Source organism: Lissotriton vulgaris, chromosome 11, assembly GCF_964263255.1.
Source record: "Lissotriton vulgaris chromosome 11, aLisVul1.2, whole genome shotgun sequence".
Taxonomy (NCBI): domain Eukaryota; kingdom Metazoa; phylum Chordata; class Amphibia; order Caudata; family Salamandridae; genus Lissotriton; species Lissotriton vulgaris.
The window spans coordinates 909,392,816-909,409,031 of NC_141699.1; the positions used below are offsets into that span (position 1 = coordinate 909,392,816).

Sequence of the window (16,216 nt, forward strand, 5' to 3'; positions counted from 1 at the left end):
CAACAAGCTAATGTAGGCCAGGCAGGTCTTTGTATCAAACAACTGCAACAGCTACAGGTTAGCCGCCGCTTTGGGAGATTACTGCTCTATAGTCTATGCAAAGCATTTGATCTACAGCTCACATGCCTCGAACGGAAAATGCTACTTACCCAGTAAGCATCTTCTCTTGCCATGTAGAGCTGTAGTCTAACATTTGCCCACCCACCTCCCCGGGTACCTGTTGCAGTATTATCTTACTTGGATACATACGCATGGACATCTTTATTCTACTCTTACTAACTCCATTCTCACCCTCTGCGGTAAAACAATCTAACAATGGAGTTGATGCCCATACGCACCATCACCGAAAGGAGGAGTCACCTACCTTGTGACTGGAAAGACTTCTTGCAAGAAAAACAACTTGCTAACATCCAGACCCAACACTAGATGGCAAGAGTATGTAAAGCATGTGAATCTACAGCTCTACATACCAAGAACAGATGCTTACTAGGCAAGTCTCATTTTCCTTTTCACCTCCACTTTCAAATTCCTTCACATTTACTCATTTAAACATTTTCAATTGTATTATTTGCACACTTTATTAATTTGTGAATATTATTTAATTTTCTGAACAGTTGCGGACCTTGTGAGTAGGCGTCATGGACTCTGGGAGGCCCGGGCTACAGGTTAAGAACTACTGACCTTTGCCACTGTTGTCAATTGACCACATTTAGGCATTAGGTTGGACCAATACAGTCTTGATCAAAGTCTGGACCCACTCCAGAACTAGTCAGTGTCCTCACTGAGTCTCAAAGCCGCCTCCTATTCTTGTGGTGCCAGTACTGACATCCACATCAGTTTCTCAACTTATCCCAAAGTGATGGTTCATAGATTGTTTTTAGGAGAAAAAAATACCACAGATGAACAAAATGCTGACAATATGCAGTGGGGTGGCAGGGCAGCAGCAGCGGATTTGGGGGAGGGTTGAAATAAAAAATTTAAAATACTATACTATGAGAGCAGCACTAGTATTGGCCTGAGCGGGCTGGTTTGACACTCCGCTCAGGCACAACGAGTCTGTGCCATTTCTCCGACCAGCTGTAGAATACAGCCAGGTTGGAAAAACTAACTGCGCATGTCTATTTAGCCTGCATGTCTGTTTGGCCTGCCTAAGGCAGCTGGTCAAACAGACATGTCAATTAGAAGTGCACCAACCACTCCTTCCTGTGACCCCATCCCTGCCGTACACACGCTGGCTAACAAGCAACTGTAAAATAAAATGATAAAAACATTTTATTTTTTAGCTGCTGGCTCTGAGCCAGTGGGGCAACGCTCCACCTCCATTGAGGAAGAGCTGTCGCAGTCCTGACATATTATTGCAGAATAGTATGCGCATACAGAAGCAGTTCACCCATTCAGCAAAATGTGTTGCAAAATTAATTAGCGAAGCCAACAGAGAGAAATGCCCATGTGTATATTACAAAATCTTCAAATTTGTTATATGCGAAGGATTGAAGTTGGTCAAAACTGCCATTTTGACCCCTCCATCTCAATTTGCAGCAGTTGTACTTCAAAGCTTTCTCATATTACAAATTGTAGGTATTTTTCAGCCCTCCTTCTCGCAGAGCTATTTTGGGATTGGTTCATACAAGAAATCTGCATAAGCGACCAGCAATAGGAAGAATTAAATGGTTATTAATCTTCAATAATGTGCTTTGTGATGGATATCAAAGTTTATGCAGGTTGCTCATCACCCTCACTTCCGATTGTAAGCACAATTATTTGCAAATTTTTGGTTTCTTTTTCCTCTGCTTTGTGTTTTTAGCCTCTGTAGGACCATCTGTTAATTATAGGGCAAGATCATTTATGCCCAATCAGCATCTTGGAATAAGAGTCTGGCTCCTGAGATTTTGGACTTATAAGGAGCTGTTTAACTGTTTTCAGTGTGTTGACATCAGCACGTGGGCTTTACATTAGTTTTGATCTTTTTTGTTTTTCTACCTTTAGACCAAAGAGAGTTTGCAGTATGCATTGGAGAATCTGAACATGAATGGTTGCTCAGTGGAAGATTTGGGATTGGATTTTACATTACCAGGCTTTCCCAACATTGAACTTAAAAAAGGGGGAAAAGATGTAGCAGTGACGATACACAATTTAGAAGAATATCTAAGAGTAAGTATAAAACGCAACCAAATGATGTACATTATTTTGACCTCTCCCACCTATGCTACTATTGCATTGTTCCAAAAAGTTTAAATTATGCTGCTATTTAATAATTGCCCAATCAGGCTGTTGAAATGACACGTTTGGTGGGCTCAGTGTTGCCCGTGCTCTAGATGTCAGTATATAAACTATGCTGTTTTTCTGTCTCTCAGAGCAATTGGTAAAGATTTACGCCACAGCTGCTGCAATAGCATGGAAAACCTTTACTCACCTTGTGTCAAACCTAGACTCAGATTTCAACGGTCTTGAAAACTCCTTGTTTAAATTATTACATATACTTAATAATTCAAATATTTAAGTTTGCAGTAATTATTTTGGCTTCACAGCTTGAACCTGTTGTAAGAGCCACATATCTGAAAGAAACAGGTTAGTATTTGATTCCTTACCTTAGAATATCCCCAGGCGTCAGACTGGATCCGGAAAATTTTGCGTAGCAGTACCCCTGCGTGTTGGTAGGCGTTGTGTGCGGCTCCACGTCCGTCGTCGGCGCCGGGATGAAGTTGTTGGAGTACTTAGACGCCGCCCTCGTGCGCTGATGTCAGTTCTTCTTTTTTCCACGCCAGCAAGCACAGGTCCGGAGAAAATAGTACCCTTAGTCACTTTTTGACAAAGCTTTTTCTATCCTTTTTGGATCCGTTTCGAGTTTACGACTCCTTCGGTGCCGGTAGGGATGCCAGGGTTCAAGCCCTGTGCCGACTGCAACTGACTTATGTCGGTTACTGATGCCCATCGCCGGTGCCTACATTGCCTGGGACCTGACCACGATGACAAGTCGTGCCCCGACTGCCGGGCCTTGACGTCAAAGGATAGGCGGGAGCGGTCCCCTAAGCGCCTGGAGCTCCGGCAGTCGGCCCGCGCCGCTCGAGGTACCGGTCCGGAAGAAGGTCGAGGGACCGGTCGCGGGCCGGAGTCATCACAACTCAGCGAGTCCACACCACTCGTCGGGCTCCAAGTCCTCATGTAAGAGGCACTAGAAGTTGAAGAGGCGACATCGCTCTTCTCACTCCCCACGACGCTCACGGGACACTGCCGGGGGTTCGGGTGACACCGCCCACGCGGCTCCGCCAGAGCCACAGGCGTCGCAGCCTGCTCCATACCCGCCGGTCCCTGGGCAGAACACGACGCCGGAGGAGATTGATGCCTTCCTCATGGCCATAAGGTCGCTCTCTCCTCCGTCTGGTTCCGCGGCGCCTTCGGGCCAAGCGGCCCGACTGGTAGCCCAAGCGGGCCGGGTGCTTCGGCCCCGGCGACTTCGGTCCCGGCGCTGCAGGGCCGCACTGGATCCGGTTCTGGATCCGGGTCGCCGCTGGTCGACCTTACAACCCCGCCGGCGTCTGCCCCTAGGGTGTCATCCCCGGCGTCGTCCCCCCACGACGCCGTCCCTGGTCCACCCCTTGGTCCAGATCCGGCGTCGGAGCTGCGTCACTCGACGCCGCATTCGGCACCGGCCGAAGAGGAATTCTTCGAGGATCTGGGTCCAGCCTTTATCCCTCAATTTCAGGACATGGACTACGAGGGAGACTGGGGGGGGGGGGGGTCTGAGGACCCCCGAGGACCCCCTGGCACGTGAGTGCCAGTCATATCAGGACTGGACACAGGAACTAGAGGAAGCCAGTGGCCTGGATACCTCCCCAGACACAGGTTTTGTCTCCCCTCCTACCGTGGCTACGGAGGAGGGGGCTGCTTATAATGTGGTGCTGATGAGGGCAGCCAAGGCCTTGGCTCTTGAATTCCCGTCACAACAGTGAGGTCTAACATCCTCACAGAGGTCCTTAAATCGCAGGTAGGCTCCCCAGAGCCTCTACTGCTGTTTAATGAGGCTCTCACAGACGTCCTGTTGGGCACTTGGTCCAGGCCCACTACAGGTCCCCCTGTAGATAGGAACGTCGCTAGGCGCCACCGCCCAGTCCCGGGCGACCCTAGTTTCTAGTCCACCCACCCCACCCCGAGAGCCTGGTTATACAGGCCTCGACTTCCCAATCCGCATTCCCGACTGCACCACCAGATCGGGAATCCAAGAGGTATGAACAGTTCGGAAAGAAGATGTTCTCCTCCCTTAGTTTGGGGTTGCGGTCAGTCAACACCGTATGCCTCTTGGGCCGTTACACCCACTCTTTGTGGGATAAGATTGCGGCCGTGCTGTCTGAGTGCCCAGAGGGAACCCGTGCGAAACTCGCTCAAGCCCTCTCGGAGGGAAGAGACGCAGCGCGGTACTCTATAAGATGTGGACTGGATACCAGGGACTCGCTAGGAAGAGCGATTTCCATGTCGGTGGCGGTTCGCCAACTTTACGGCCGTTGTCCAAAACACGCTTATGGACATGCCGCTGGATGACAGCCACCTCTTCGGGTGGCAAGGCAGATCATGCGCTGGGGCGCTTTAAGGACTCCAGGGCTACCGCCAAGTCCTTGGGCCCGTCAGCCCGCGTCCGCAATCTTCTGCCCAGCGCTCCTTTCGTGGCCACGGAAGGGGTGCTCCCACATGTCCTGCCAGCCCCGGGCCGCAGACTAACATTCAGCGCCGTGGCGGACGTAGTTTCCGTCGCAGCGGTAACTGGGGACAATGGCGCGGCCAGTCCACATCCACCCCCGCAACATCCGCCTCAAAGCCTTCCTAGTCCGAGCTTTCAGGCCCATTTAACGCCAGTGGGGTGCAGGGTAAGCCATCACGTCCGCCACTGGCGCCCCAGCACATCGGACAGGTGGGTGCTGCAAATAGTCCGAAGGGGTTACTCCCTCCCCTTCGAGGCGACCCCTCCAGCCATGCCACCGCAGTACCACCTACAAGTTGCAAGTGATCTGTGGGATCACTTGCAACTTATGCAAGAGGAAGTTTCATCCCTCTTGGCCAAGGGGGCCATCGAGCGCGTTCCTGGGCCAGAAGTAGGACGTGGTTGTTATTCCCACTACTTTCTGGTTTCCCAAGAAGGGCAAAATGGGCCTACGCCCTATCTTGGACCGAAGGAACGTCAACGGCTTCCTCTGGAAAGAGAAGTTCAATATGCTGACTTTAGCTCAGGTCTTAGCTGCCCTGGACCCGGGAGACTGGATGGTAGCCTTGGACTTGCAGGACGCATATTTTCACATCCCCGTCCTGCCGGCCCACCGGCGCTACCTGCAGTTCACGGTAGGCCACGAGCACTTTCAGTTTACTGTGCTCCCCTTCGTCCTTACCGGCGCCCCACGGGTGTTCACGAAAGTGATGGTGGTGGTCGCAGCTCATCTGCGCAGGTTAGGGGTTTCAGTCTTCCCCTACCTCGACGACTGGTTGTTGAAGGCGGGCTCGCCCCAGACAGTCAGCCACCTCCAGACTACGGCTGACCTCCTGCACCTGCTGGGGTTCTCCATCAATGTGCCGGAGTCACACCTGTGTCCCTCTCAGAAGCTCCTCCTCATCGGAGCGGTTCTGGAGTCGGCGCAGTTTTGGGTTTATCCTCCCGAATAGCGGGTTTGGGATATTCAGGCTCTGATTCTGATCTTTCAGCCATTATCCCGAGTCTCGGTCAGTTTGACGCTGCGGCTTCTGGGGCGATGGCCTCCTGCATCCTTCTGGTGCATCACGCTTTGGTGGCGGATGCAGGCTCTGCAGTGGGGCCTGAAGTTTCAGTGGGCCCAGCATCAGGGCAAATTGTCCGACCATGTCTTGATCTCGGAGGGCACTGCAAGACAGTTGCAGTGGTGGCCCACGGACCGCGATTGGGTCAGCGGCAGATCCCTCTCCCTACCCCAACCGGAGCATGTAGTTGTGAAGGACAAGTCCCTCCGGGGCTGGGGGGGGCACATGGGAGAGGCAGAGATCAGAGGCCTCTGGTCTCTGGCGGAGTCCCGGCTCCACATCAACCTTCTGGAGCCGCAGGCGATCCGGCTTGCACTGAAGGCATTCCTCTCCTCTGTCCGAGGGAGTGTAGTGCAGGTGTTCACGGACAACACCACCACCATGTGGTACTGCAACAAACAGAGTGGGGTGGGGTCGTGGATCCTATGCCAGAAGGCTAAGCGCCTCTGGCAGTGTCTGGAACATCAGGGCGTGACCCTGGTGGTTCAACACCAGGCAGGTTCCCTGAACGCCAGGGCGGACGAACTCCGCCGTCTGTGCATGATGGATCACGAATGGCGTCTGAACTCTGACGTGGCGCAAGGCCTCTTTCAGCAGTGGGGAGAGCCTTGGTTAGATCTATTCGCCACAGAAGAGAACGCGCAATGTCATCAGTTCTGCGCGTTGGAATTTCCAAGGCGGCACTCGCTCGGAGGCGCTTTTCGTCTTGAGTGGAGCTGCGGTCTGTTGTACGCCTTTCCGCCTATACCACTTCTACCCAGAGTGCTGAAGAAGCTTGGGCGCGACCGGGCCCTAGTCATCCTTGTGGCTCCGGACTGGGCAGGAAGCTACTAGTATCCCGAGCTACTCAGCAGGTCTGTCGATCCCCAGATTCGTCTGCCTCTTCAGGAGGACCTTCTGTCGCAGCAGCAGGGGACGGTCCTCCACCCGAACCTGTCCAGTCTCCACTTACATGCGTGTAGATTGAGCGGCGGCAGATGAGGCCATTTGACTTGCCTCCTGAAGTCTGTAATGTGATTCTGGCAGCCAGGCATCCCTCCACAAAATTAGTATACGCCTGTAAGAGGAACAAATTTGTGGCATGGTGCAGGTGGAAAAAAATTGTGGCATGGTGCTCAGCAAAGGCTGTCGATCCCTTTTCTGCCCCTCTTTCAGAGATTCTCCTCTTTCTTCTTTCTCTTGCCCAGCAGGGCTCCGCTCTGGGCACTCTAAAGGGCTACCTCTCTGCCATTTCCGCCTTCTTAAGGCTCCCTGATCAGCCCTCTTTGTTCAAGTCCCCAGTTGTAAATAGGTTTTTGAAGGGCATCACTCATATGTTCCCTCCTGTTCCTTTTGTGATGCCTCAGTGAGACTTGAACCTTGTTCTGACTTATCTGATATGCGCTCCCTTCGAGCCACTACATAACTGTCCTCTTAGTCTCCTTACTCTTAACAGTGCATTCCTGGTTGCCATCACCTCTGCCAGGAGAGTGAGTGAGCTCCAGGCTCTTTCTTTTAAACATCCTTTCCTTTCTGTCCATCCGGAGAAAGTTGTGTTGCGGACACGACCCTCTTTCCTGCCCAAGGTAGTCACAGCCTTCCACATCGGGCAGTCCATCACGTTGCCCACCTTCTTTCCGCCTCCGCATCCCTCGAAAGAGGAAGAGAGGCTCCACCGTCTGGACCCAAAACGTGCGCTCTCATACTATCTGGATCGCACAGGCCAGTTCCGGGATGGATGACCAACTCTTTGTTGGTTTCGTGGGCGCTAAGAAGGGACGGGCGGTGCACAAACGGATCATTTCTCGATGGGTTGTCTTATGCATCAAGGCTTGTTACTCTCTGGCTAAAAAGGAGCCTCCTGTTGGGCTACGTGCCCATTCCACTCGGGCTACGGCGATTACTACTGCCCTGGGTCGGGGAGTCCCCTTGCAGGACATCTGTCATGCAGCTACGTGGACCTCGCTGCACACGTTCGCAAGACACTACTGCCTGGACAGCCAAGTCCGGAGAGATGTCTGTTTCGGCTGTTCCGTTCTCCAAGACTTTCTGGTGTGATCATTGGTTCACAGACCCACCACCGGGGTTGGTATTGCTGGGGTATCTATTCTAAGGTGAGGAATCTAATACTAACCGGTTTCTTTCAGATGCACAAGTTACTTAACTTCGATAACGATTTATGTGTAAGAAACAGTAGTTAGTATTGGATTCCTTACAGCCCCACCCATCCTCCCCGTTCTGCGAACCGATATCTAGGGTTACGGTCATCCCCTTTCAGGGCCCTAGTTTTCATGGCACCAGTGTTGGTATTTATCATGGCTCTGCGTTTCTGGCGCGGAAAAGCTGTGTATAAGAACAGTTATCAGCGCGCGAGGGCGGCGTCTAAGTACTCAGTCATCCCAGTGCCGACGACTGACGCGGAGGGGTACTGCTACGCAAAAATTTCCGGATCCTGTTTGATGCCTGGGGATATTCTACGGTAAGGAATCTAATACTAACTACTGTTTCTTACAGATATATTGTTGCCGAAGGTAAGTAACTTGTGCGTTGGGCATCGTAAGTGCCATCTAGCGATTGTTTACCGAAGTGTCTTCAGAGACTTTTTTACCTCTGGGCATTAATACGCATTTTAGCCAGGGCACCTTTGATGATCTCCTGACAAATTTTAGAAGTATTTGGCTATAGCCAGAAAGAGAGAGAGTTTGGATTCTGATTGATAATAAAGAAACCCCTTTGGGGAAAGGAGGGCTGCAAAAACACAAAAGGTCTTATTATGGTCTTTCTTGAGCTGATATTGAATCTATGGGAAGGAGTTAAAGCACGAGAGGGAGGAATCTGCGACTTCTATAACTACTGGTAAATTGAGTGTGTGATTCACAGTGACAAAATCACCTTCGAGACCTAGCAGATCCAATAGCACTATCCATACCTCAGGCATTTTTCTGGTAGTTCTCAAAATGTTTTAATTGAGTCTGTTAACTTCCATGCCCAGCATAAAAAAGCCAGGCTGCAGTTCTACAGATGAAGTTGGAATAGAGAAAAGATAAATTATTTTTTTCAACTATGCTTAATTGGCTGAAGAATTTGGTGATGGATGTTAATCCCCATAAGTTTTTTTTAGGTCTCGCCTATTCTAACCCGCAGGGATAAATAGACGAGAGTAATGTAGTTGAAACAAACTCTCTGACCAAGCAGATTCCATGCGGATTTCTCACAATGCATGTTAACTCTTGAAGCGTGACGCTTCTCCAGCATGCGCTTGGCCTCGCACACCACTTTGAAAGGCTTCTGCTCCCCCTCACTCACACCCCATCCCCATATGCTTTTTTCCTCCCTCTCACTCGCTGGCTCCCCCACCAGGCTCTTGAAGCGCGACGCTTCACCAGCGCTTCCCTTCCACTCACTCACTCCCCTTCTCCCCCGCCCCCCACCCGACTTGTTTTTCGTGTTCTCTTTCCCCTTCAGGCACCCGTACTCACGGCACCTCCAGCAGCCTTTTCCCTCTGTCTACTCTACAGCCGTCTCCAGCAGAACAGCCCCTCCTTTCTTGCGAGCGCTTATTTTTTTATATCTAATATTTCTACCTTTGGTTGTAATTTCTGTGGACCGCTTTGTAGAAATATGTTACTCTCTCACACACACACTCCCTTACACACACACACTCTCTCTCACACACACACACACACACACTCTCTCTCTCACACACACACACTCTCTCTCTCACACTCACACACTCTCTCTCACACACAGTACAGCCTTCTACCGCCACAACTCTACCAGTCTCTCCATCAACACTCTACCACTCTATGCACCACCACACCCACACTCTAGCGCCCACACTCTAGCACCACCATTCTACCCGTCCACCACTCTACCCTCCAACTCCACCCTCAAAATCCACCATCCAAGCACTACTACACCCTCCAAATACACCCTCCGACTACACCCTCTAACTCCACCATCCAACTACACCCTCCAACTCAACACTCCAAATCCACACTCCAACTCCTTACTCCAAGTACCAATCCACCCTCCACAAACACCATCCAACTCCACCCGCCAACTACACCATCCAAATCAAAATCCTACATCCAAATCCACCCTCCAACACAACCCCTCAACGCCACAGCATCACTCAACGCCACAGCACCACTCAGCGCCTCAGCGCCACAGCAACACTCAACGCCACAGCACCACTCAACACCACAGCACCACTCAACACCACAGCACCACTCGGCGCCACAGCACCACTCAACGCCACAGCACCACTCAACGCCACAGCACCCCTCAACGCCACAGCACCCCTCAGCGCCACAGCACCCCTCAGCGCCACAGCACCCCTCAGCGCCACAGCACCCCTCAGCCCAACTGAATGCCACAGCCCCACTGAATGCCACAGCCCCACTGAATGCCACAGCCCCACTCAATGCCACAGCCCCACTCAATGCCACAGCCCCACTCAATGCCACAGCCCCACTCAATGCCACAGCCCCACTCAATGCCACAGCGTACCTCAGCAGCACAGCGTCCCTCGGCACCGCTGAAGGCCACAGCGTCCCTCAGCAGCACAGCGTCCCTCGGCACCGCTGAAGGGCACAGCGTCCCTCGGCACCGCTAAAGGCCACAGCGTCCCTCGGCACCTCTGAAGGCCACAACGTCCCTCGGCACCGCTGAAGGCCACAGCGTCCCTCGGCACCGCTGAAGGCAACAGCGTCCCTCGGCACCGCTGAAGGCCACAACGTCCCTCGGCACCGCTGAAGGCCACAGCGTCCCTTGGCACCGCTGAAGGCCACAGCGTCCCTCGGCACCGCTGAAGGCCACAGCGTCCCTCGGCACCGCTGAAGGCCACAGCGTCCCTCGGCACCGCTGAAGGCCACAGCGTCCCTCGGCACCGCTGAAGGCCACAGCGTCCCTCGGCGGCGCTGAAGGCTACAGCATCACTCAGTACCACTGAAGGCCACAGCATCACTCAGTACCACTGAAGGCCACAGCATCACTCTGTGCAACCATTCAACAGCAACTGGTTCTACTATGTTCTCTTAATGTTTCAAGCTTTATTACAAATGTCACAAAAAGATGTTAATATTTCACTTCTGTTCCTGGATTTTCATCACAAAAAAATACACTGAACATAATCTTCCCAAAAGTTATTTACACAAGTTTAAGCTATTGCCATTATAAATTACAATAACTTTTATTTAAGTATTAATTATTAACGAAAATAGCCATTGTTATTTGTAATATTAATACATCTAAGTCGTGTTAATACCACACATATTGCATTACAAATGCTATAGGTGTCACGTTTGCAAAAGTTAAAACTATTGGCATTGTAAATGACAAAACTATTAATTTCGCTATTTTCAAACCCAACACATATAAAATGTGGCATTTACAATACCAATACCTCAAACTTTCATAATGCGAGACCTATTGCATTGCAAATGCTTGTTTCACTGTTAGTTAACACTAAATATCTTCACATCTGAGGGAATTCTAAGAACGCTCCGCAAGGGGATGAGTCTTCCTTTACATGTGTTTAAATATGCTTACTGGGGTTTTTAAGTATTTATTAATAGGAAAAACTGTGGTAGCTGGGCACCACAGTCTTACATGATAAAATGCACAATCATTTTTAGGAAGTCAAGGCGACAGACTGCCCGATAATGCAGTAGTTCTGACAGTTGTAAGGTAGTTATTTTTTTTGCCACTCTAAATATAGTATCTTCTGATCTGTTGTTTCTTATTTTGAATTGGAAACTTCTTGGGAATAGCAATGCACTGGACACCATCATCATCTTTTGGCGCCTAATGCCTCTTTTTCCTGCTTGAACTCTTGATTCAGGCATGCCTTCAGTTTAAGTGCCCTCCTTCTACGAAGAAAATGTCTAAAAAATATGCTTGTTGGATGCCTAGTACCGTCCCAGCAGCCTGACAGTGTCTGCTTTCTTTGCCAGAAGAGGAAAGGGTAAATTTGCCTTCAAGGGATTTATTCACAATATATTTTGTTTGATTAAGGTTATTTCTGAAAAGGATCAATCACTTATCCTTATAATGAATCCATCAACAATTTTGTAATTCAACACGAGCAATATATCAACATATAACATGTAAACATGAAGACAAAGACACAAGGTGTATACGAGAAATATGATTTTATCAAATAGCTTAATCAAAGAAATCAGCTACATGTACAGATCAGTAAGTGAATAAAATTAGGGCTGTAGGTACACATATAAGTAAATTATCAAGTGACTCAGGACTGTTATTGAATTATGGTCTGTAAAGAGATTGTAATCAACAATCTCTTTACAGACCATAATTCAATAACAGTCCTGAGGATGGTTTCAGCAAACTAACGTCAGAGAAACCGAAACGTCGACTTCACACTTTATCCCTTTCCTTTGTTTGGTTCAATATGTTTTGGGATAGGTGTCTTATTTAGGTTCTGTTGTGTCACTTGATAATTTACTTATATGTGTACCTACAGCCCTAATTTTATTCACTTACTGATCTGTACATGTAGCTGATTTCTTTGATTAAGCTATTTGATAAAATCATATTTCTCGTATACACCTTGTGTCTTTGTCTTCATGTTTACATGTTATATGTTGATATATTGCTCGTGTTGAATTACAAAATTGTTGATGGATTCATTATAAGGATAAGTGATTGATCCTTTTCAGAAATAACCTTAATCAAACAAAATATATTGTGAATAAATCCCTTGAAGGCAAATTTACCCTTTCCATTGTATTACCCAAGCCCTCAAGGGTATTCCGGGTCGCTCACTCCTTCTAAAACTTCTTTGCCAGAAAGCAATACACAGGAGCTACCAGACCCTAGAAGGTAGCTGGGGAATATTGGGTGCTGAACAAGCCAAAACTCCTAGGCATGCCACTAGCTTCCCCTCCGTGTTTTCTCTGACCTATTGTGCCCCTCAAAAATATATCACCATTCCTTTTTAGGTCGAGCCTAGAGCAGCCCATATTCTGTGCTCTGGCGAGACTTTTAGTAAGGGCGTCAGAAAATGCTACCACTGTGGCCTAGAGCTTGCGTGCATGTACACGGGCACGCACTTACGAGCAGAGGCGCCATATGGCTTTCTTCTCTCTTCATGGATCACAGGCCCTCGCTGTTCTCTCCTCCCTCTGCATTCCATTCTCCTGATCTCCAAATGTGAAAACAACCCAGCGCGGACCTTCTCCAGCCTGCTGTTTCCCCTCTCGACCCCTCCCTTTGGACAGGGAGAAGGGAAACTGCTCCTGTTTGCAAGCCTCACCACTATTCAAGCCATGGAAGTTTGTCAATCGGGCATGAACAGTGAATTTAATTTCTTGAAAACTAGTGTCCCTGTCTCCCTTTCTACTCTGGGCTGCTCGCTCCTCTGGCCCCCACCTCTAGGCTTCAAGGTCAGAGTCTGCCAGCAGCTTCGCTCTGCAGCTCTTCTCTTCTCCTTCTCCCCCCCTTTTTCAGAGGGGAGGGTGAGGGAGGTTGGGTCCATTGCAAGCTTCTCAACCAGCAGCTTTAGGTATGTCATAGAAGCGGCCACTTTACCCTTAATATGTAGTGCTTACCCACTCTGTCCTATCACTTATCATCAGGTTCAAAGCTAGCCATGCTTACCCCCCCCAGCCGCCCACTCTGTCCTAACACTTATCATCAGGTTCAAGCTAGCCATGCTGACCCCCCTGCCCCCGCTCTGTCCTAGCACTTAACAGGTTCATAGCTCGCCGTGCTTGCCCCCGCTCTGTCCTAACACTTATCAGGTTCAATCGCCCTGCTTACCCCCCTGCCCCTCCCTCTGTCCTAACACTTATCAGTTTCAAAGCTAACCGGGCTTACCCCCCTGCCCCCCTCTCTGTAGTAACACTTCTCATCAGGTTCCAAGCTGGCCATGCTTTCTCTCTCCCCCCCCCCCCCCTCCCCCCTGCCCAACTCACTGTCCTAACACTTATCAGATTCACAGCTCGCCGTTATGCAGCACAATAACCTTGGTGCAACAACATCAACTGTTGCATGGCTAAACACTTATAAGGTCCCAAAAGCGAGACCTATTGGCTATGAAAATGCTTGTTGACATTGATGTAACTGTCTAAGCAGACTCTGACGTGTCTTCAAAGTGTCCTCTTGCCATGTGTTGGATGTTAATGAGTGCATCATCAATATCTTGTACATTTTGAACAAACCCAGCCGAGAGGAACTTCAGTCTATTACTAGTCTAAGAATAATTCTCCCTGGAGAGAAATTACACTAGAGACTCAGTGAAAATCCATTCCATTAAGGTAGCGTTCTTTGTCAATAGATGGTATTCCAAGGAAAAGATGCCATCCTCAAAGTGACAAAGCTTATACTCTGAAAAAGCAGCACCAACCAAAGAGAGCTCTGGTGTCCACCAGAAGTAGTCATAGGGATTATTTGCTAGTTTCATAATATTTTTCATGCAGAGGTTTTCCAGTTGATTATCTTACCACTTTTTTTGACTTGATGGCCAGGAGAGCTACAAAGTCAATTAATAAATGTTCCGTTCCTAATGCAGAAGTTGTCCTCTGAAGCAGCATATCCTACAACATCAAGCTACTTAATAACCCAATGCTGTTGATTCTTGGTTTATTAGCACCTACAAAGGAAATGTAGACTTTACGTAAAAAAATGTTTGGTACAGCGGATGCGTTACTCTTTTTAAAGACTGAAGGAAAACTTAACAATAGCATGCCCCAGTCTTGGTAGTTGGATTTCTGGGGTTAGACTTTGTCAAAAAAGAGATTCCCTTTGGGCACATTAATGAGAACAAAATGACATGACGTACAACAACATTACAGGCAGACTCAGAGCAATACAATGGTAAACCAAATTCTGAAACAACAAATAAATTCAATATGCACAGTTTTATTATATAGTTAAAAATAGAATTAAAAAAACAGATTAAAAATTGTCAATCAAGGGAAAACAGACAATACATGGAAACAAATTATACTCTAAAGTTCATCAAATGAGTTCCTAAAGCTAAATCAAGGGAGATACTCAAAAAGGTATATTCAGCGTAGTCAGAATACTCCTTTAGTTATTATAAAACGGATTCTCTCCCCCAATCCTCAACGCGTTTCGACGGACCAAATATCATACAGCCGTCTTCATCAGGAAAAATATTAGCGGTCTTCCCCAGATAACTGTAATTTAAAGTAAAAAATATCTCAGCAACAATAATGTAACAGATTAAAAAACTGAACATAAGGCAACAATCCATCTGCTAACCAGAATTTTTTTTTTTTTTACCCATTGCTCGACACATTACAACACCTTACAACACACATATATAGATTTGACATATCTCACAATATTAAAACAAAAAACATTTTATCGTTAACATTGGGTGTTTCCTCAATGTCATTCACATTGCAAACCATATAAAATATGCTCTATATACAGCGTGGTCACTCAGTTACATTACACATGATTATGTTGTCTATTTGAGCATTTTGCCAACATCTCAGGATGGTAATTGTGGTTTCAAGATGGTTTAAATAGTTAATATTCAGGAGGTTCATGCTCCCAGGCCATCACAGATAATACTTGCTATGTATCATCTAACTCATCTGTCAAGTCCCATACTGACCTTAAAATGAGGCGTGCTAAAAAAATAGGGGATAGATATCTCCCTTCTTTCTGATAGGACGTGCTTCCTGTTGCTAGCAGTCTTTTATAGGTCGTATTTCCAACTGAAATGTATAAAGGAACATAAAAGCGACTTATAAGTTTGGTTTGTAATTAGCTATGTTATGTGACTTTTTAGCCGACTAAGGGCTCTTAGAAAAAGCCAACACTTCACTTGATGTTCGCTCTCTTAAAACTGTTCTCTTATAGTATCATGCCGCCTATGGGGTAGCTATGATAACTATCTATATTAGCAATGGTTAACTTAAACAGGCACAGATATATACTCACATCTTATTTGTGCGATCCTATTGATAGATGCTAGGCATAATCACTTCAGCGAGTAGGTATATCTATCACTTCATTATATCACAATCCTGCAATATGGGGATATAGTTACCACTCTCTACTTTCAGCTTAGCTGACAGATTTCTAACAGTTGTATCATGCTTCATACTTACTAACAAAGGCAGATTATCCCGTTTACACGCGGTAAATGGGTTCCGATTTGTTAGAATTCGAAACCGGGGCATCGCTGGTAAAAGATAGACAAATGGGATATGTTAAAGTCCCATGATGTGCTTTATATTGTCATAAGCGTTTATTAATCAGGGTTCAGGCAATACTCAAATTAAAAAGATTTATTTAACAAGCCTTAAAGGGGATGCCTTTGTCTTCCCAGTCTTTAACAAATGCTGCTTCTGAAACATGTTTTTTAGTTGCTAATAGGGCATACTAGGCAAGTAGTTTGCTCTAGAGACTACCTACAGATAGCGCATTCACATACCTTCAGGGATAGATGAAACCGATTCCAGCGTGTAGTCTC

General features: G+C 47.9%; 1 protein-coding gene across 15 annotated transcripts in view; it reads left to right on the forward strand.

Moving 5' to 3' along the window:
* TRIP12 (thyroid hormone receptor interactor 12) overlaps window positions 1-16,216 on the forward strand; it is a 1,206,981-nt gene that overhangs the window by 1,159,411 nt on the left and 31,354 nt on the right. For all 15 annotated transcript variants that reach the window (XM_086944059.1, XM_086944047.1, XM_086944048.1 and 12 more), the window contains one exon: window positions 1,987-2,151. In XM_086944059.1, the coding sequence (XP_086800185.1) occupies window positions 1,987-2,151 (165 nt within the window). The remainder of the gene's footprint in view (window positions 1-1,986; window positions 2,152-16,216) is intronic.